This window comes from Pollicipes pollicipes, unplaced genomic scaffold, assembly GCF_011947565.3.
Source record: "Pollicipes pollicipes isolate AB1234 unplaced genomic scaffold, Ppol_2.1 Scaffold_4219;HRSCAF=4965_pilon_pilon_pilon, whole genome shotgun sequence".
Lineage (NCBI taxonomy): Eukaryota > Metazoa > Arthropoda > Thecostraca > Pollicipedomorpha > Pollicipedidae > Pollicipes > Pollicipes pollicipes.
This window is the reverse complement of record NW_023596448.1, coordinates 24,929,563-24,950,317: the sequence shown is the minus strand read 5'-3', so window position 1 is coordinate 24,950,317 and position 20,755 is coordinate 24,929,563. Positions and strand designations below refer to the sequence as shown.

General features: G+C 54.3%; 2 protein-coding genes across 2 annotated transcripts; one reads left to right on the top strand and one right to left on the bottom strand.

Moving 5' to 3' along the window:
- Positions 1 to 222: 222 nt before the first annotated feature.
- LOC119095042 (uncharacterized) lies at positions 223 to 17,183 on the top strand. The gene is made up of 9 exons (XM_037217943.1): positions 223 to 662; positions 1,850 to 1,974; positions 2,482 to 2,585; positions 5,693 to 5,727; positions 8,017 to 8,180; positions 14,961 to 15,096; positions 15,293 to 15,432; positions 15,837 to 15,943; positions 16,629 to 17,183. The coding sequence occupies exons 1-9, from the start codon at positions 223 to 225 to the stop codon at positions 16,869 to 16,871; spliced, it is 1,494 nt and encodes a 497-aa protein (XP_037073838.1). The 3' UTR covers positions 16,872 to 17,183.
- Positions 17,184 to 17,375: 192 nt separating this feature from the next.
- Positions 17,376 to 20,371, bottom strand: LOC119095040 (KICSTOR complex protein kaptin-like). Its single transcript, XM_037217942.1, has 6 exons — positions 20,241 to 20,371; positions 19,576 to 19,859; positions 19,451 to 19,545; positions 18,761 to 18,916; positions 18,073 to 18,149; positions 17,376 to 17,379 (listed from the first exon to the last, which is right to left on the bottom strand). Exons 1-6 carry the CDS (start codon positions 20,369 to 20,371, stop codon positions 17,376 to 17,378), a joined length of 747 nt encoding a protein of 248 aa, XP_037073837.1.
- Between the last annotated feature and the right edge of the window lie 384 nt (positions 20,372 to 20,755).

The window sequence follows — 20,755 nt, the reverse complement described above, 5'->3', positions numbered from 1 at the left end:
GTGTTCCGCAACGTGACGGTGTCGGAGTTTTTAAACGCGCAAAAAGTGGGAAAGGCTGACACCATCAGCCACGCGGGTGGAAAAACGAGGCATATTCACCGCACTGTCACCTTAGTCATCTCGAACCGGCTGCACCGTGTGATATCGTTCCATCCCACCCACCTATGTCAACACCTGCTCAACGAGGGGGAGTCGGACCATACACTGCTGCCAAAACTGAACATGTATGACGAAAAAGCCCTCAAGTTCGACATCCCCGCCATCAACCGCCTGGACCACCCCAAGCTGGTGCGCGGAAACAGAGGTCGCCGCAACCACGTAGACCTCACCCATTCGCTGGTGGCAAAGGGTGCGCTACAAGGTACAAATGCGAATGAGGCAGCGCGTTACCGATACCACAGCCTTAATACGGCAATGAGGTACTACGACGTGATGGAGGACGGTCGTAGAGCACACGCGGTGCAGTGGGCACTCCTCAAATCGGCGAACAAGTACTACGGTGTAGCAAGCTCCAGTGAGGATTCTGCCGACGAGGACGAACAGCAGTTCGAGGAACAAGCAACGACCAGTGCGGTTGAGCAGATGGAGGAGGGCCGACATCCATTCATGAGCCTGAGCCGGAGCCGCCGGTCCCCGTCGAGCAAAAACAACGGCCACACCGAGTCAGCGACGAAGGCCCAGCCCGAGGCCAGGAGACAATGGAGACTCCGGGCTACACTTGTCAGTTGCAGCTCTCGGCCCAGACTGGAGTTGACGACATCGAGCAAGAGTCGGGCCTAATTATTGACAAGGCTCTCCGCCCTTACTGGGTAAGGCGCCTCACTCAAGACACAACGGGGTACCACCGCAGCGGGCGCCCTTGGACGGCAGGAGAGCTTGCCACATTGGACCTGGCAAAAGCCAATGGGCTCGGGAGGTCCAGAGCCCAGAGCAAGATCGCAAGAGTGCGAAACTTTCTGGCCGCACAACCGGGATGGAGCATCCAGACCCCGTCGGTGCAGCAGTTCCTGGCATGACTAATGAAGGAGTAATCTGCAAGCAGCAACTCAGCTGGTCCGCCGTGGCAGAAGACGGACCAGTCTCCGCCACGAAGTGGGAGGGCTGGTCACCCTCCCTTTAGGCCAACCCTCACCCTGCCAGGTCGGTGCGTGAAGAAGGCCCCCGGCCGCACCGTCCAGTAACGCCGGGGGCGGCTGGCGGCTGCCGCTCAGGGGGAGGCGGCGGCCGTGTGGGCTCCCGGGTGGAGAACGCCGGCCACAGTGCCTCCCCTTCCCCTCCCCCCCCCCCCCCCCCCGGATATCTGTGCCCGCCACTCCAGCGGGCGGAGAAGGCCCCCAGCTGCCCCCGGCCGGCTACGTGCCAGCCGGTTCGGGAGCACAGCCGGGGGTTTGTAGAAATTAGATTGTAAATAGGTAGGACCCTCCCGGTGGGCAACACCTTTACGTGGTGGGAGGGATTGCGAGCTACCTAGTGGCCCTAGGGGCGCCTGGGTAGCCTGGTGCTGGCCACTGGTGCTAAGCATGAACTGTGATAAACAAGGGTAACTAGCATCACGATCAGCTAGTATTTCTAAGAGGCTGTGACTTCTTTAACATGACAAGAAAGCTCAGTCCTGTACTGTTCTGTCCAGACCGTCCTCCTAACATAATGTCCTTGTAATGTCCTGTGGCCGTTGTGGCCGTAATGCACTGTCCTAACGAACTGTGTCCTTCCAAAACAGGACGTATCCCCTTGACTGCTGTCGAGGAATTCATTGACGTCATCGCCAAGTTCGGGGCACAATGCCTGGGAGAGCGTACTGGTGGCCGGCGGCGCCGGCGAGCTAGCCGGCCTGCGGCCCACCTGGCAGGCTGCTACTGGACATCTCCCACCTGCAGCACGGCCAGCGCATGGAGACCATCCTGGACGTGGCACCGCCAGGGCACGGTGCGCAGGACGGCTACGGTGGACCAGACATGACACCCTGCAGCGACGGTCCGTCTGCATAATACTTCAGTGGACCCTACGTGGACGGCTACGTCAGCCCGCCACCCCACGGCGGTCTTGACATGGGACAGCCGGTGCCGAGCCGGCCAGCGGAGCAATCCACCGTGTACACGCCAAACGTCTGGGCGTTTTGCAGAAACAACGACGAACTCGCAAGCTTCTACAGGAGCCACGTGCTGAAGGCAAGCGCCGCTGACTGATTGGTGCCAGATAGGGGCATGCGCGCCATCGCCATCTCTACACTATCTCTCGTCATTGTCTGTACTGATTCAGATTTAGACGCTGATTCGGAGATCAATGTTACGTTCATATACGTTCAGGTCGGAAAAACTCCGGCTGAACTGTAGAAGACACGTCATCGACCATGGCGGGATGGCTTGGACGTCCATCGCGCTCATGTCCGTGCCAGCCAACGAGTGCATGCACCCGCAGACGAGTGTGCCACCTGTTGCAGGACGAAAACGGCCTGGTGCGCTGCCCCGTGCGCGCGGGCAGGACCCGGCCCCGTGGGGCCCTTTGAGGACGTCCCGGAGCACACCATCCGCGTTGTCAGCGGACTGGAAACGTATCTCCGCATGCTGAAGCTCACCGTCACCGAGGTCCGCCCGGTGATCGGAGTGTCATGCCGGGCCTGGACCTCTCGGAAGGGGGACTGGACTGGCTGCCTTCCGCGACCTGTCGCAGTCGCTGCGACGGGTAGCTCGAGACAGCCAGTCTCTCTTCTGGACGTGGAAGAGATCGTGCGCAAAAAGTGGGGAATTATTTATACGTGTATATATATTTTAACGTGACTTTTAAACATACTGGGGTATATTTACAGCCTGTGGTGGTAGGTAAGCCATTCGAAAATCCTAATGCTAGTTACATCACCATTGAAATACATTTTCTCCAAAATGGGCGAAGTGAGTATTTCAATTGACGTGACGCGCTGCACAAGCTGTTGCTTTCCCGGGCCCATTGAGAGGATTGTGCGATTTGCACGCTTACGGCATCGCCGTAAACGGAGGACAGGCAAGCGGAACAAAGTATTTCAGTAATTTGAGCTGCGCGAGCACTTCACGCGAGTCTGTCGTCGCACGTCCGTCAATCTAGCAGCAGATTGATATCCAATTGCCAGTTGGATATTGCGGGGCGTCTCGATTGCCGCCAAATTTGGTGTGCAGGGCCTTCTCAACACGCTGATTCCGAAAATCAATGTCTTTGGGGTGGAATTTTGCGTAATTTTCGAGTTATACGCTGCGTAACATCCCAATGTGATATTGCGGGGCGTCTCGATTGCCGCCAAATTTGGTGTGCAGGGCCTTCTCAACACGCTGATTCCGAAAATCACTGCCTTTGGGGTGGAATTTTGCGTAATTTTCGAGTTATACGCTGCGTAACATCCCAATGTGATACTGCGGGGCGTCTCGATTGCCTCCAAATTTGGTGTGCAGGGCCTTCTCGACACGCTGATTCCGAAAATCAATGTCTTTGGGGTGGAATTTTGCGTAATTTTTGAGTTATACGCTGCGTAACATCACAATGTGATATTGCGGGGCGTCTCGATTGCCGCCAAATTTGGTGTGCAGGGCCTTCTCAACACGCTGATTCCGAAAATCAACGTCTTTGGGGTGGAATTTTGCGTAATTTTTGAGTTATACGCTGCGTAACATCCCAATGTGATATTGCGGGGCGTCTCGATTGCCTCCAAATTTGGTGTGCAGGGCCTTCTCAACACGCTGATTCCGAAAATCAATGTCTTTGGGGTGGAATTTTGCGTAATTTTCGAGTTATACGCTGCGTAACATCCCAATGTGATATTGCGGGGCGTCTCGATTGCCGCCAAATTTGGTGTGCAGGGCCTTCTCAACACGCTGATTCCTGAAAATCAATGTCTTTGGGGTGGAATTTTGCGTAATTTTCGAGTTATACGCTGCGTAACATCCCAATGTGATATTGCGGGGCGTCTCGATTGCCTCCAAATTTGGTGTGCAGGGCCTTCTCAACACGCTGATTCCGAAAATCAACTGTCTTTGGGGTGGAATTTTGCGTAATTTTTGAGTTATACGCTGCGTAACATCCCAATGTGATATTGCGGGGCGTCTCGATTGCCTCCAAATTTGGTGTGCAGGGCCTTCTCAACACGCTGATTCCGAAAATCAACTGTCTTTGGGGTGGAATTTTGCGTAATTTTTGAGTTATACGCTGCGTAACATCCCAATGTGATATTGCGGGGCGTCTCGATTGCCTCCAAATTTGGTGTGCAGGGCCTTCTCAACACGCTGATTCCGAAAATCAATGTCTTTGGGGTGGAATTTTGCGTAATTTTCGAGTTATACGCTGCGTAACATCCCAATGTGATATTGCGGGGCGTCTCGATTGCCTCCAAATTTGGTGTGCAGGGCCTTCTCAACACGCTGATTCCGAAAATCAATGTCTTTGGGGTGGAATTTTGCGTAATTTTTGAGTTATACGCTGCGTAACATCCCAATGTGATGCTGCGGGGCGTCTCGATTGCCTCCAAATTTGGTGTGCAGGGCTTTCTCAACACGCTGATTCCGAAAATCAATGTCTTTGGGGTGGAATTTTGCGTAATTTTCGAGTTATACGCTGCGTAACATCCCAATGTGATATTGCGGGGCGTCTCGATTGCCTCCAAATTTGGTGTGCAGGGCCTTCTCAACACGCTGATTTCGGAAATCACTGCCTTTATATATCGCGTAGCACGTCGTTATACGTCGCGTAACACAACAGTTTGATATTGCGGAGATAGAGGTATTCTTAATGAAGGATTGCGGTCTTCTTAGAGCTGAGATTCCTGCAAGCATTGAGATTTAGGTTGTGAAATTTTATTATCTTTGCCCTGTTCTAAGGTAGCTTAATGTCAAGTGAATGTTGGAATGATGTACGGCGCATGCGATGGTGAAAGTTACGCAGCGATTGGTGCAGTGGCTTGTGGTGTTGAATTGACTGGTTAACATGCTAAGTTATCCCTTCATGTTTTCGAAGTGTTCTTCCTCAGGTTTGGTCTTGACACGGCCAACCCATTACTCGCCCATTTGCATTGAATGGATCGGTGAAGATTTGAAGGTGATCGGACAAGACGTTTAGTAGAACGAGCGTGTCTGCTTCATATGTCAGTTTTTTAGACCCTGCCGTTTGAATTCGCGCATCGGGTTACATTTTGCCGGTCTTTGTGAACGCAGTATGAAGTGAACGGTGGGGGTGGTGTACATCAGGTGGAATGTTTTATCGCACGCAGTAGGTGGGAGGCAGAAGCAGGATGAATCAGCAGTTGGAGATGGTATGTACAGAACCACGTTCACCCTCTATGTAGGTAGAAACGACTCACGCGCCGTTCCGCTGATTCGAATCGTGCACCGGCGGAAATCCTTTCCCGTCAGAGGATCGACCGTTCAGGAAGCGATTTCGTTCGAATTATTGGTGGTCGGCTGTCCAAACAACAAAAAAAAGAAGAAAAACTGCATGGTGCATGCAATTCTGTTCAAGGCCATCTCAGCTTTGTGTGGTGTTGCCGGTGGCCACGGATTTTTAGGTGTTGGTCAAGACGATCCAAGCCCAAGATGGAAAGGAAAAACGGAAAGGAGGTGAAGGTGACACCAGGCTGCTAAAGGTGCTCTCATTATTGAGGGCCTTAAGTGGCTAGTAGCACAGGAATGCTGACGTAATTCAACCTTGTTAGGCGCATGACCTATGCAGACGGCAGGCGTCAGCATTGTGGTGTTATCTTTCCGTCTCAAGGTTAGATTGATTTACATCTGGGGCAGGTTCCATGCTTCCAAAAACTGTATTGAGGTAACACAGTCATTTTATGTAGCTTAGCTTTAGCTATTTTATGCTAGCTTATGTAGCTTTAGGTCACTTTAAGTTTCTTTCATTAGGTGAATACCTAGAGGCCCCAGGGTTGTTATTGCAGAAGTTCCTTCAATTGGGATGTTGGTTGCATGTTGGGTTAAGTTTTGTGGTGAAGGTAACTTAAAAATTTGTGCATGATATGAAAGATCAATGAATGTAGATCATTGCAGTGAGCTCAGAATGTGAACTGTTTTTAATGATAAGACCAAAATTGCCCAATGATGGTTTTGAAACATCAAGACAGCAAATGTGACCACTGGATGAAAATAGTTGTCATCAGTACTCTGCTAAATCCAGGTTTGTGTATTTCATGTGGAAGAAAACATGCATAAATTAAGAAACATCTAGCACCATGGCACATGCTGCACAGGGAACATGTCTGTGCTGCATATCATCACCTGGTTTTGTACTAGTGAGTAAATATGTTACTTTGGTGTTTTTTTGTAATGGGTGTCTTTGCAAGCCTTGAGGTAGGTAATTTAAATGTTATTATGATGAATAATTTGTTGTGAATTTTGAGCCAGGATTGCTTCCCTCATGACACAGCTCTCAGGCTGGTTCACATGCTATGATCTTTGGACTGTGCAAACACAGCTGTTTGTGTCATTTAGCCTTCAGTCCATATCAGCCCAATGCTGTTGACTGCAAGCATATCAAAGCAGTTTTTCAACCCTGGTATGTCAAGAATGTAAATAGCTGCATTTTGACTTGCCAGTCCATGATAAGCCTGAATGGCAATGTTGCTGTCAGGTACGGATGCTGCATCGATTGAGAAAGACAACATAATTGCACAGGCTGCCACTAACTGTGTAGCATTCACAAGTCATTTCTTTAGCTTAGTTCACTGTTGCAAGGTGCTCATAAAAGCATTAGTGTGGGAGTAGGTTATGTGTTTCCTGGGCTGTGCGAAGTAGATGACATGATGCTGGGTGGCCCATCTGATCAGAGTGTGGTTAGTTTGTGGGTGCCACTGGCCAGTACAAGGAAATACTGGTTTCCTGCTAGCCATTGCATGGCAGAAAATAGTCAGGTGTCATAGGCTCCAGGTGTTTTAAATGTCATCCTAAATAATGTTGTCCAGAACAGCAAGCTATGATCTACATTGCAGAATGGGAAGCAGTAGCCTTGCTTGCACTTTTTGGAGCTGTTGTCATGTATGGATGTTCTAACACATGGCACTTTAACATCATTTACATGCAAGTTTGAAACATCCATGGAATGTGTAGCTTGCAAACATTTGGTGAAATACCCACATTTCCTAGATAGTCATACAACTGTATAATTTCAGTCATGGTTATGTGTCAAATTGGCTGTTCAGTGGTTGCTTAACACATGCTCGGGGGGGGGGGGTCAAATTGACTGGTCGTTGACCTAAAATGACCAGGGTCAACATTTTGTTTTGGGAACAAACTGCCAGCGTAATCTTTGTCGCTTATTCAAATGCAAAACTTAGAGCCGTCTTTTATCATTTTGGTCACCATGACCTTCAAAAGATCAGACAAGGCCACTGACCTTAAATGGGCTTTGACCTTTCGCTTAGAAACAGTTCCTTAGGTTCTGGGGGTACTTTGGAAACCAACCTGGAACTTGACCTTGTTTGATCCCATGACCTGAAGGTCATGACCTAGGAAGCTCAAAGTTTGACCTAAGTGAGTTCACATACAGGTCAGGACACCCTGTAAATTTGGTGTCTCTAGCTTTCTCAATTCCTGAGATCTCAGGAGGGGGTCAATTTGCCCCCCCCCCCCCCCCCACTCGAACGAAGAGTATCTAGCCGGCCACCCGGGCGCATGTTAAAAAATGCAACTCCCCCAGCCAACGGTCGGAAGACACTTGAGTTTCGAAATCTGTCATGTGAATCGTCATTGAAGAAATGTGCTGAACAGCTTAATTGGTGTTATGGTTGCATTGTAGCCCGAAGTGAGGTCAGTTCAACAAACCTGTGCCGATTTTATCATTAATAATTATATCTCTGACGGCTAAATATGTCATGCCTGTTACATTTGAACTGGTTTCATCCGAAGCTACATGTGCCAAAGTTCGTGCTTTTACGATGCGTTACACTCCTGCAGTATGTGATCAGAAGAAGAACTTTCCACTGGTTCACATGTATTGCCTGTTATCGCATATCGCATTTATACCTTTTGATTAAGTGGGCTTACTTTGTGTTGTCAGGCGCTGCAAGGCCTTAGTAAGCCAGCTGGCGCGCTGGGCAGGCGATTTTGGAAGGTGGTGGTGGAACGGGAGCGGCACCCCACCAACCAGCGTGAGCGGATCTGCAATAAGAAGCGGGTGGAGCGCTACCGCAACCTTTTCAAACGGAGCACCGCATTCAAAAGGTATAGTTGCCTTAGAGTTGCCGTGGGTGAATACTTGGCAGTTGAAGTATCGACTCAAAGAGCCTGAACTTTTACCTTGAAGGCTTGAAGTTTGTACATCGCACATCGCATTGTATGATATTTTTAAGGATTATGTAGGCAACTCATTCCATGTATTGGATTGACGTTCTGCGGTACACTGAGCACGCAGTTCAGCGGTACTAGCCACAAATTCAGTCGCCCGCAGTTTTTCTCAATTAGCATATGGCAAAGGAGGGTCAACCTGACCCGGCAGAGTCGTGCCGTAATGCTGAAATGTCTGTATGATACTGTGTTTATAAGAATGTCATAGATGTCGTTGTCTGATGGCCTGTGTTATGACGCATCTAATCACTCGAACCCATGCATGCGAAATATTCGGGATGATGCACTAGTGCAGCCATGTATTCGTAATGTTCACCGGTGTGTACATTTCTGGTACGTGTATATAATTTTATGTGTTAGTGATAGTTTCATTATTTATGCAACTGCCAATTTCAGTGCTACGGCTATTTCACTCAGAACACTCGTGCCTAAGACTGCCTCTTCGTGGAGATTCGGAGATTAAAGAGTCCCCATGAGGCAAGTTCAGGCTTCCCACGCTATTTAGGTTCCATTCCACACTGTGGAGAGATTTGTGAAACATTACGTCGTGGGCACCAACAATGACGCCTCTTCGCACAGCGAAGCCAGCATGAACCGTTTCTGCTTATTACATCACAAATGGTCAGTTATTTGTGAACTTCGTGACAGTTCGGCAATAGCTTTACTGCGCTCTCTAAATGCCGGCAAGGGCTTCTCCCCGTCAGTCGCAGGGAAGTCTATCGATTGAATAGTTTTGGAGCCGTCACTGAATCGCAGTAAGTTGTAGCTAATGCATTTGCTTTCAACATGCATGTTGTGCCATGCTAGTTTCTAGCTGCTTTGCCTGCCGAGATCTAACATCAGTGTTTCAGCATGACTTTACATGGTCGGGTCCGTGGTTTGCGCACTAATAAATGTGACTCTGCACGCAACCACCTACGCTTCTGGATACGCCCGCCCGTCTCTAAGCAAATATGTCGGTTTCTTTCCGCTGCGACGCCTGTCCTAGAGTTCTGTATCGAGTGGACACAGGCTCGTTTTCTGCAGCTGTTCTGCGAATTACAGCTACTATGTTAATCAGCTGAAGAATTGTAATATTGGTAACATTACAACAGTGCAAAAAAACGCCGTCTGATGAAACAACCAACATTTGGCACGCGCCCGGGTGGCCGGCTAGATACCCTTCGCTCGGGTGGGGGGGGGGGGGGGGGGCAATTTGACTCCCTGAGATCTCGGGAACTAAGAACGGTATTGACATCAAATGTACAGGGTGTGTTGACCTGTATGTGAAATCACTTGGGTCAAAGTTTAAGGTTACTAGGTCAGGACATTCGGGTCAAAAAAGATCAAACAAGGTCAGCTTCCAGGTTGGTCTCCAAAGTGCCCCCAAAACCTAGATAACCGTTTCTAAGCAAAACTTCACATTCTCATTCAAGTTCAGTGGCTTTATTTGGCGTTTTGAAGGCCAAGGTGACCAAAATCATACCAGATTGCTTCGAGTTTTGCATTTGACTAAGCGACAAAGATTACGCTAGGTGGTATGTTCCTAAAACAAAATGTTTGCCCGTGTCATTCAGGTCAGTGACCTATTCTGACCTCTAAGAAGTCCATGAAAGATGTATAATGCGGTTCCTGCCCTTAATAAACTTGAAATGAGCACCAGAAATTATCCCATACAGCAAGCCCTAGAGTAACAAAACAGGTTGGTTTTACCTTGGTGCGACCTTCATACCTGACCTTAGGTCAATGCAATTTGCTCATTCAACTGTTATGTTGCCCAAGAAAGCATCTCAGAGATGTATGGCTTCGTCTAACACTCCGTGGTCGGATCAGATTGGAGAATTCCCTAGAAATTGCCTTTGCTGAAACCATGGCCTTACTTTGACCTGACATAGGTCACCGACCTTACAAGGTGCGTCTAAATTTTTTATGCCAGGCGATCCGCTATTTAATTGTGTACGAATATGCAAAATTTGGCGCGCCTACGCCGTGCCGTTCGGAAGCATTCTGGAAAAGCCTTGGGAGGGTCAATTTCACATAAAGCCCGTCAAAAAAGTGTTAGAGCCGGAGAACTATGCGACACAGCGTCAAATTTGTAGTAACTGCTGTTCAGAAATGTCCCTGTTTAAGGGAATATAACTGATTGACGTCCATATGACTGATTATTGTGACACACATGCGTGTTCAAGGCGCGTGCTGGATCTGCTGGCGACGAGTCATTTGAGTCCTCCGACAACCGACACCTACCAACATCCACCGGCGGTGCCAACGCGTCAATCGCTTCCGCTGCATTCCTCGTACCCAGCCAAAGAAGTGTCTCCAACCCGTCCACCGGCCGCTGAGTCGCAGGCAACTGCACCGCTGCACTCGTGTACAGCCGAAGAAGTGTCTCCAACCCGTCCACCGGCTGCTGAGTCGCAGGCAACTGCACCGCTGCACTCGTGTACAGCCGAAGAAGTGTCTCCAACCCGTCCACCGGCTGCTGAGTCGCAGGCAACTGCACCGCTGCACTCGTGTACAGCCGAAGAAGTGTCTCCAACCCGTCCACCGGCCGCTGAGTCGCAGGCAACTGCACCGCTGCACTCGTGTACAGCCGAAGAAGTGTCTCCAACCCGTCCACCGGCCGCTGAGTCGCAGGCAACTGCACCGCTGCATTCGTCGTACCCAGCCAAAGAAGTGTCTCCAACCCGTCCACCGGCCGCTGAGTCGCAGGCAACTGCACCGCTGCACTCGTGTACAGCCGAAGAAGTGTCTCCAACCCGTCCACCGGCCGCTGAGTCGCAAGCAGCCACACCGCCGCACCGCCCCTCGCTCCTCACGTCACCACAGCAGCCGCAGTTTGCTTCCCGCCAGCCATCTTCTGAAGCCCGAGCCAACTCATGTCCCCGGCAGCAGCCCACCTCGCAGCCAGACTTGTCGCCCGGGAACTCCACCTCACCTTCACGTGCACCGTCCCCCGAAGCACAGAAGTGCAGAGGGATACCAGAAGCGCAGGTGTCACGCGAATTTGCCTTCATCTTGAGAGCTGAAGAAGTGGCCAGCATGTTTGATGGGCACCGAACAAAGAAGGGCTGGCAGGATAAGCTTTTCGATGCTTTTTGCCGGTCTTCGGCCACATCAAGATGCGTGTTAGCAGTGCGGTACTGTCATGTGAAGAAGGCACGCTCGCACAAAAAACATTCGCCTTTTTTCACTTGCGCCGCCGAGTGCCGCCTTCCAAATTGCTACAAATTTAAATTCACAATAGACAACCAACCAGGAACGGGCGACGCGACTGTGTGGTGTCGGCAGTTTGGCACGTCCCACGCCTCCCACAGTCTATACCATGCCCACCGGTATCTGAAGGGGGAGAGACGGAGCCAAGTTGCCGGCCGAGTCGAGGAGCAGGGCCCGTACGTGGTGCGGCAGGAAATGGCCGGCAAGGCTCCCGGTGATCAACTACGGGACGGCAACCTGACGGAGGCCCCACCACCTCATATACTCCGCCAGGCGGCGTACGAGCGAAGAGTCGCCGAACGCTACTCGGCAGACTGGGCGGAGGATATGGCGTGCCGCATGGAGGATTCGGCTGCGGCCGACTCGAGCAGCAAGACGCTGCAGGGTGGTATCCACCTAATCGGCAAGGCCCCCCTCGTAGTGCACCTGTATCGAGAGCACTTCTTGCGAAGATACCATGGACACCAGACGACCCTGCACATCGACGCAACAGGGTCTGTGACGAAACAGATCGGGGCCAAGCGTCCCTATCTGTATGTCGTGGTGGCGGAGGGCGTGAGGGAGGTTGACACGAGCTATCCGCTCGCTCATCTCCTTGCTGAGTGCCACACTGTCCCGGTCCTAGCACACTTTCTATCGCAAGTAGCCCGAGACTTCAAGATCGTCACGAGAGACGCCTTCGCGCCACCACGCATCGTCATGGACTTGAGTTGGGCGTTGCTTCACGCCGTAGCCGAAAGTGTGCTGAAGACCACCCTCATGACGTACCTGGAGACGTGTTGGGAGGCGACGAAGGGAAGCCGACCTCCGGGCACAATCATCAGCCTCTGTGGAGCACATGTCTCGCACCGCCTCTCCCACGTGCTCAAACAGCACGGTGTGCGACATGACAGCGCCGCGGGCTACATGTGGCTTTTCGCTAGGCTTCAGACGGCCGCCAGTCTGGACGACATGGATCGTCTGTTCGCCAACTTCTGCGTGCTTGCTCTGTCCAAGGAGCAGCCCCAGAACCTTGTCGACAAGCTCGGTTCGGCAACAGGCGCGCCCGAGTCCGCTCAGCCAGAGGATGAGCCAGAACCACCACCGGACTCAATCAGGACGTACCGAGCCAAAACGTCGTTCGGCCGACATTTCGATCAGGTGCTGAAAATGGCCGAGGCTGACGTCCTGGACTCAGAGCAAGTGACCAGTAACTTCTACTGCCCCGCGTTGCCCCAGTACATGCTGCGAGCCCTCATGCCACTGGCTCCTCTGTGGAGCCAGCTCCTCTCGGAAAGGGTGACCTCGAACGCTGCTGTTGAGTCCTATATGAGGGTGGTGAAAAAGCAGCTGCTGCGTGGACGCCTTCGGCTGCACCCATGCGAATTCGTTCGCAAGCTGCTGAACGACGGCGCGGTGCGCGCTAAACTGGATGTGGTCCCCGGGCGTCCAGCCCCGAGGGGCAAGAGACGGTTCCAAGAAGAGAGCCCCTTGCAAAATCCCGAGAAGCAAGAGGAATACTGGGCGAAGCGGGAGTCCAAAGCTGACAAGCCCTCATGGTACGCACGAATGCGTCCACCCACCTGCATGACAGATGGGCCCGTGGATCCTGAGGCTAGTCATTGCCGTCGCAAGCGTACTGCAGAAACTCCATTTGTTCGCCGTGCCCGGGAACGGGCAAATAGAGCCCGCCAAGCACCGCAAATGACCGTGCAGACAGGCGGTGACACTTCTGAGGGGAAGGAGGCGGACGTCAACCCAGTCACTGCCAGCAGTCCCGCAGCGATGAGTGCCACACGAGTCCGCCAAGCACCGCAAGTGAACGCGCAGACAGGAGGTGACACTACTGAGGGGAAGGAGGCGGACGTCAACCCAGTCGCTGCCAGCAGTCCTGCAGCGATGAGTGCCACACGAGCCCGCCAAGCACCGCAAGTGAACGCGCAGACAGGAGGTGACACTACTGAGGGGAAGGAGGCGGACGTCAACCCAGTCACTGCCAGCAGTCCCGCAGCGATGAGTGCCACACGAGCCCGCCAAGTACCGCAAGTGAACGCGCAGACAGGAGGTGACACTACTGAGGGGAAGGAGGCGGACGTCAACCCAGTCGCTGCCAGCAGTCCTGCAGCGATGAGTGCCACACGAGCCCGCCAAGCACCGCAAGTGAACGCGCAGACAGGAGGTGACACTACTGAGGGGAAGGAGGCGGACGTCAACCCAGTCACTGCCAGCAGTCCCGCAGCGATGAGTGCCACACGAGCCCGCCAAGTACCGCAAGTGAACGCGCAGACAGGAGGTGACACTACTGAGGGGAAGGAGGCGGACGTCAACCCAGTCGCTGCCAGCAGTCCTGCGGCGATGAGTGCCACACGAGCCCGCCGAGCACCGCAAGTGACCACGCAGGGACGCGGCAAACCGTGGGACGGTGTCCAGCTGGACGCCGACGCTCTTAAGTCTTTGGCGCCAGGGGAGTGGCTCATGGACGACGTCATCAACAGCTACTGTCTTGCATTGGCGTGGTCGTCTGGTGGTAGGGTGATCAGCTTTGCCACATACTGGCAGGAGTCCATGATGGCCGGCCGTACCAGCGAGATGCTGCGCGAACACCTGGAAGCTCGTGACGCTCACCTTGGAATGGTTTGGCTGCTGCCCTACCATCGAAACGGAAACCATTGGGCGCTGTACATCGTGGCCATAGGGTCCAAGACTATCGTGCACATGGACTCCCTGAACCTTCGGCCCAACAGACTGGACATCGCCTTCATTCAGCGGATGGTGGAGGCAGTCGATCTGGTGTCATCTGACAGCAGGCCTGCAACCGACCGAGAGACGGCGTGGGGACGTTGGAGGCTTGTGGTCCCGGGCGAGACTCCGCTCCAGCCCGATACGTTCTCCTGTGGCCCACGTGTGTGTTTCTACGCGGAAGTCGTAGCAACGGGCGTTGACCGTCGTTTCAACGATACTTCCATGCGACTCGAAATCCTAGCCAGGATACAGAGTGTAGTGGTAAGTGATTCGCGCGCGACTGTCCCTAAAGGTCATGGCTCATTTCAGTCAACTAATATGGATGACACAACGTGTATACGCCATATAGACTTGAATGCAAGTTGACGTATGGCTCCCACCCGACACGCGACGAGACTGCGTAAGTGATTGACCATGTTTGGGATGCCCAACGTTCGCAGGTGTACTTATAGAAGCACTCTGCCTGAGCCTGGAACATTTTATTGGTGAAGGTGTAGGTAAGATATATTGGCGTGGAAGCGTATTGATGATGATGATACATATATATATATATATATATATATATATATATATATATATATATATATATGTATACATAATCATTATCGAACGCGCTGGTCCAGAACCCACGCAACGACGGCTTGCATGCAAAATGCCTGGAAAACACGACAGAAATAGTGACGTAAGTAATGCAAGTAACCGTATACGCCGAAAATTTATATGACCGGCATTGGTTTACAGACGAAGACCAGGCTCAGGAGCGTGACGCTCGGCTTCAACGCCAGAAAGGAGCTAGAGGCGCTGATGCCGAGCCTCCGGGAGGTCCAGAACATCGGCGATCCTGTGTCGTTCCTCCGCGACCTACAACTGGCTTCAGGTAAACCCTGCTTGTGAGAAGTTTTCACGCCGCCAGTCATCTAGCTGTGCCAGCCGGTGCGGATCGGCGTGTCCAGCAGCGACCGCCGGCGCCCGGTGCGGTCGGTGTGCGCCAGCGGCGGGGCCCGGGTGCACCATTGTGTTGTCCGGTGCGAGCCGGCGTGTCCGACTGCGGTAACGTGAGCTACCACCGGCAGGGCCGGCACCGGGAACGACACGGCCCTGCTGGCAGACTACGACGCCCAGCTGGCCGAGTACCGGGGCCAGGTGGAGCAGAGACATGGCGTGCCCACATTCGCCGAGTTCCTCGACTTCGTGCTGGCCAGTGAGCCCACCGGTGAGTCGATCAAACAGCCTCGGCAGCCGTCCGTCTCGCCGTCCGTCTCGATGGTTCCGCGTCGGGAGCTGTCCGTACCGGCGACTCCGATTACATTTGACGAGAACGACGGTGACGAGACGTAACGCTTGCTCCGAGTATCCAGTTAATGCGAACGTCGATAATGTCAGCTTCGTAGTTCATTCCACGATGTCATTCTACGGTGTTTGTTTCAACAGCTCGCGATGACCACAAATGTTCATACGAGAAGCAAAGAAAGCAGCAGCATTGTACCAACTCATCCCGTTTGAGGCTACACGAGTTGGCCTTGATGGGTGACCTGAGGCGTAGGATGAGCGTCGGACGAGTCTCGCCTGCGCGCGCTAATCCCCACGCCTGTAACCTTGCGCGTCGCCGGCGGGCAGGAGACACTTTCGACAGTCACTGGACGCCCTACTGGCGACAGTGCGCGCCCTGCCACATGGGCTATGACGTCATCGGAATGCTGGAAACCGGCGCTGATGACTTCAAGGTGAGCTAGCTCGCGCATCCCTTGAGCCCATGCCCGCCGGCGGGGGGTCACCGACGGGGAACGATGTCACGGCCAGTGGGGCGGAGCCGCCAGCTGCATGCAGCACCGCAACAGCTGACTCAATCTTAAGTGGATTTTACATCTGAGCCGGGATGGCGGCTTGCACAGCACCCAAATGTACCTGACTTGTTGCCTGTCCGTCGTTATTTTCGGTTGCGGTGAAGGTTGGTAAAGCCCTGCTCATCCCCGAGTCATGAACTTCGCCTTTACTGTTCAATAACGGCACGCTTTACCCGTAACCTTTCCGCGCTCTCACCGTGCAGTCTTTGAGAACGACCAAAGCGGTCACCGCAGCCGCCAGTGTGTGGTCTATATGCAGCAAGCTGCCCGCCGTCCCAGTCATACCCGTCGCCTGCCCTGTGCCCGGCATCTGCCGCCCACCGTCTGACCCGTGCTGGTCGTCTGAAGTTTGTGACTGTACCCGCCGTATGACCCGTACGTGCTGTCTGACCCATACCCGCCGTCTGACCCGTTCCTGCTGTCTGACCCGTGCCTGCCGTCTGACCCGTACTTCTTGTCTGACCCGCACTTCCTGTCTGACCCATGCCTCCCGTCTGACCCATGCTTCCTGTCTGATCCGTACCCGCCGTCTCGACTGACGCCTGATGCCGGTACCTCCGCGCAGTACATGTGGCACCGAATGAAGATCTACTCGTCGGTGAGGATTCCGCGCCAGAACGCGCTCCAGCGCAACAGCACGGCGCTGGAGGAGCACGCCAGGCGCTACTTGGCGCCCGTGCACCCGGCCACCGTGGCGCGCCTCGGCCACCGATTTCGGCTCGACTTCGAGTTGTTCGGCTACGACTGGGAGCAGATGCTGCGCCTGTCGGGCCACTGCGCGGCCACCGGGCGCTGCGTGCTCGCTTAGCGTCAGCGGCCGCGGTAGCCGGGCGCGCGTCTGCCCGCGTATGCGTGCCGTGCTGTGGCCCCGCGTGGCGCGAGGTGTGGGCCGTGCTGTGGCCGCGCGTGGCGCGAGGTGTGGGCCGTGCTGGGGCCCCGCGTGGCGTGAGGTGTGGGCCGTGCTGGGACTCCGCGTGGCGTGAGGTGTGGGCCGTGTGCGGGTGGAGGCGGGGCTCACGTGGTGCTCAGCTGTCTCGTGCGCGCCGGGGCGTCATCCTTCGAACTGTGATAGTTTGCTAATGAACTGCAGCCATAGTGTGAATACAGAACATATGACATAGCGGGCTCCGTGTTCACCCGAACCGTTCACCGGCAGCCTTGAAGCCGGCTCAGAGTACCCCCATAAACACAGCCACGTCGGTCCTTGTTATTCAGAAGGCGTACGTTCGCCTCACAAACATTCACGTACGCCCTCCGACCCCAGCCTGCTTAATGGACCGGTGACATCAGCTCCACACAGACGTTTGATTACTCAGCTGCAATTGCACATCACCTGAACAGCCTCATGTGCACACGGCCTCCACCCGGCGTGACATAGACGATACCAGTCACATTATCACCGTCGCTTTCACCCCGTCCAAATGCCACACGGGAAGAAACAACGTAGCATACAATGGCAAACAAGTCGGTCTTCCTTTCCAATCCAAGATTGTCATGATCTATAACCAGTGCTGACTAACTAACGAGGCACAAATACTGGGCGATGTGAGCGTGGTGACGGACGGCCGCGTGACTGACCCCGCCTGGATGAAGCCGCGGCGCCCTGCCCGGCCTTGCGGGCGTCCGCTTCCGCCAGGTCACAGCCAGTGCGGCCCGCAAGGCCTGGTCTCAAGACGCGAACGCCAGCGGTCGTGACGACTACTGCCGCCACTGCCCGGGCGACATTTGTGGCGCCACCCAGCCCGAGCTGCCGCCAGCTGTACCACCGGTAACCGATATGTTTCGACGTAGAAAACATCTACACTGTGTTTAAAGTGAAGTGCTGCACGCGGTTCACGCTTACTGTTCGGGCGGCTGGATTACTTGTCCCTAGTCAACGGGCGGCAGACTGGCATCGCGGCCCGGTGTCAAGGTCACTGTTGGCCGGCCGAGGTCAGGATCTCTTCTAGTCGGCCGAGGTCAGGGTTGCTGCTGGCCGGCCGGTCGGCGGGCGGCCTCCACCAGCCGACCCAAGTCGCCGCTGGTCAGGACCGCTCAACGTCTCCAGCCGCTGGCGGCAGAGGGCGGCCGCCTCGCGCGTGTCGTGCTGCCGACCACCGGTCCCGGTCAGGTCATATCAGGTCAGGCTTGGCGGCCCGAAACCGGCGCCCACGCGCATTCGATGGCAAAAGCTGCGCAGCACCGGCGATCGGCGGGCGTAGCCGGGACTGTGCACTCAGATCATCCTGTCGCTACCCAGGTGCACTGGACATGATAACCAACAGGCACATCAATCGGTCCAACCGAAGAAACACGGATGTTCCGTTTGGGGCAATCAAACTACCTACGAATAGCGATCCATCCAGCCATCACACGTCGTATTTCGAAGCGTAGTTGAAATCGAAGTATTGCAGCCTAAAATGGGCCTAACGGTGGTGTCACTACAGTCCAGGGTTCGTCATCACATGGAACGCAGCGACAGATGCGACGCACATCTCCCTCATCGCAACGGCACCTTGCATTTCCTTACAACAACGCAACTTTCATGTCCCAACTCACTACAACAGCTTGCAGTCAAGTGAAGCGCGATTTCTGAAGCCACCCGCGGCAGCGTTATGACCACTGTCGTTTTCCAACGCACTTAAGGCCTAGCCAGCGTCCGACCATGCCGCCGCAGCTCACCAACTCAACAATTCCAGCACCGACCCGCGGGCTCACCTGCAGCACTTGGAGCCCGTGGTTGGTCAGCACCACCAGCTCGTTGATGCCGTCCCCGATCAGGTCCACATAAGTGACCCCGAGCAGCGGCTGCGAGAAGCTGTGGCGCCAGATCTGCGCCCACGTGTTGCCTTGCAGACTGTACACCAGGATCTCCTGGTGAGAGACGGCGGAGATATCGGCGTCGGCTGTCAGCGAATACTTCCACACGACTGACCCGGTCACGGAGTAGCCGTAATTCGGACGATGGTGATGACGAACATTCGCCATCAAGATCCACTTTCAACACGTGAGGTGCACCAAGGGCGCAACCAAGAAGTGGTCTAGTGACGCGCCCCCCCCCCCCCCCCCCCCACCCTATCCCCTTCGGCCCGCATTTTCCCCCCACAGCTCGCAACGTACGGGTGGCTCCTGACGGCAAGATAAGAATCACCGTGATAAGCTTTCACTGAGCTCCAACTCCAGCTTCAGCTCCAACGAGCCGGGTTGCTCATCGTGAAAAAAATATAGCTGCACCCATGAGATGAACAAAAATGTGCAATCATGGGCTTCGCCGTACAGCAAAGGGCGAAGAGAAGAAGCCCACAATATCTTCGGAATTCAAAGCCGCTTGTGCGTCTTGTTGAAAAGTCTCAAAGGGCTTGATGTCTCCAAAGCACCCGTGCAGTTGGAGGGGCCACCGCCACCCACCTGTCCGTAGGTGCCCAGCACCAGTTCGTTGCGGCTGTCCATGTTGATGTCGCAGACGCAGGAGCAGGTGACCACGTCGCTGGCGTCGCTGTCGGCCAGCAGATGCCGGCGCGGCGGCAGCCGGCCGGGCGCCAGCGGCAGCTCGCTGTACACCGCCGACGGCATCAGCGCGTTGGTGACCAGCAGGTGCAGCGGCTGGTGGTCGGCAGGGGTGGCGAGGTCGCTCGGGTCGCGCAGCGCCGCGCGCACAAACTCGGGCGCCTCCAGCCGCGTGCCCAGGGTGAACAGGCGCACGGAAGTCACCGGGTTGTCGTGCGTCGTGGACCAGACGTGCGTGACGCGCAGGAGTGACAGGTCCACGACGCTCACCCGGATGTAGCCGCACTCGCACGCCAGGGCCGTCACGCGCCTGCGCAACGGGAGAGGGGGCCGTCTGAGCGTACCAGGCCGGGAAGACGGCGGTCACTTGAGGTCTGCTGAGGCCCGGCTGCAGCGGTGATGGCGGTACGCTGTGACGGACCACCCGCGATGGCCGTCACGGGACGGGACGTGACCCAGAGTAGCGACCTTTGTCAAACCAGGGCAAACCAGGTTAAGTTATTAAAGGACTGCATAATAAAGAACAGCTAGGTGACATTTAGAACCATGCAGTTAAATTTTTTGCAACTCGAAGTCCATCGACGAAAGGTCTGTGGAATGGCTGGGACCCACTGGTGTCCACTGAAGTGTTTCGTATGCACACACAAGTTTATATCGTTTTTCCTACAAACAACATTCTAGTGCCACCCACATTCCGGGTATGTCCTTGTAGAAGTTCGTCCACAGGACGACAGATGGCAGGTCGGCAAACTCCGGGAACAGCGGCTCCAGAGGCTCCTCGCGGAAGCTCTGATTGGGCTTATCCTCGCAATACAAGTGCATTGTCTTGTCGCTGCCACTCAGCAGGAAACAGGTCTGTAATGCAAAACAGTGCGTAACCAGACAAAAACAAAATGAATGTGATTTAGCGCCGAGTGACAAAAACTACTGATGGAAATGTGCTCTTCTTATCAGTGAAGGGTCTGGTCCCCGGCAAGGGACTGACAAATCGTTAGCTCCAGTTTACGGTCGACCCTTTGAGACCCCAGAGACAAAGAATACGAGGGGGCTGGAACACGGCGGAAGGGATAGCTTCGATCCTTATCGGCTTCCGGCGTATGATTACGTTTTTTCCCCAAAAATGACAGCCCCACGACCTACGGTGACCCCCCCCCCGTGCCTTCGCGCCCCGCGCATGATAATGACTTCAGTTTTTTGGGGCGTGTC

What these genes read in the sequence shown, in the direction of transcription:
- LOC119095042 (XM_037217943.1), top strand. Translation starts at nt 223, where the DNA reads ATGTATGACGAAAAAGCCCTCAAGTTCGACATCCCCGCCATCAACCGC. An exon ending in TGAAGCTCACCGTCACCGAG is followed by an intron (nt 2,586 to 5,692) that starts GTCCGCCCGGTG and finishes TGCAGACGGCAG; the next exon opens with GCGTCAGCATTGTGGTGTTA. An exon ending in CGACCTACAACTGGCTTCAG is followed by an intron (nt 15,097 to 15,292) that starts GTAAACCCTGCT and finishes TACCACCGGCAG; the next exon opens with GGCCGGCACCGGGAACGACA.
- LOC119095040 (XM_037217942.1), bottom strand. Translation starts at nt 20,371, where the DNA reads ATGCACTTGTATTGCGAGGATAAGCCCAATCAGAGCTTCCGCGAGGAG. An exon ending in CGAGCTGCCGCTGGCGCCCG is followed by an intron (nt 19,546 to 19,575) that starts GCCGGCTGCCGC and finishes GGCATCTGCTGG; the next exon opens with CCGACAGCGACGCCAGCGAC. An exon ending in ACGGGCTCCAAGTGCTGCAG is followed by an intron (nt 18,150 to 18,760) that starts GTGAGCCCGCGG and finishes GGTGGTCGGCAG; the next exon opens with CACGACACGCGCGAGGCGGC.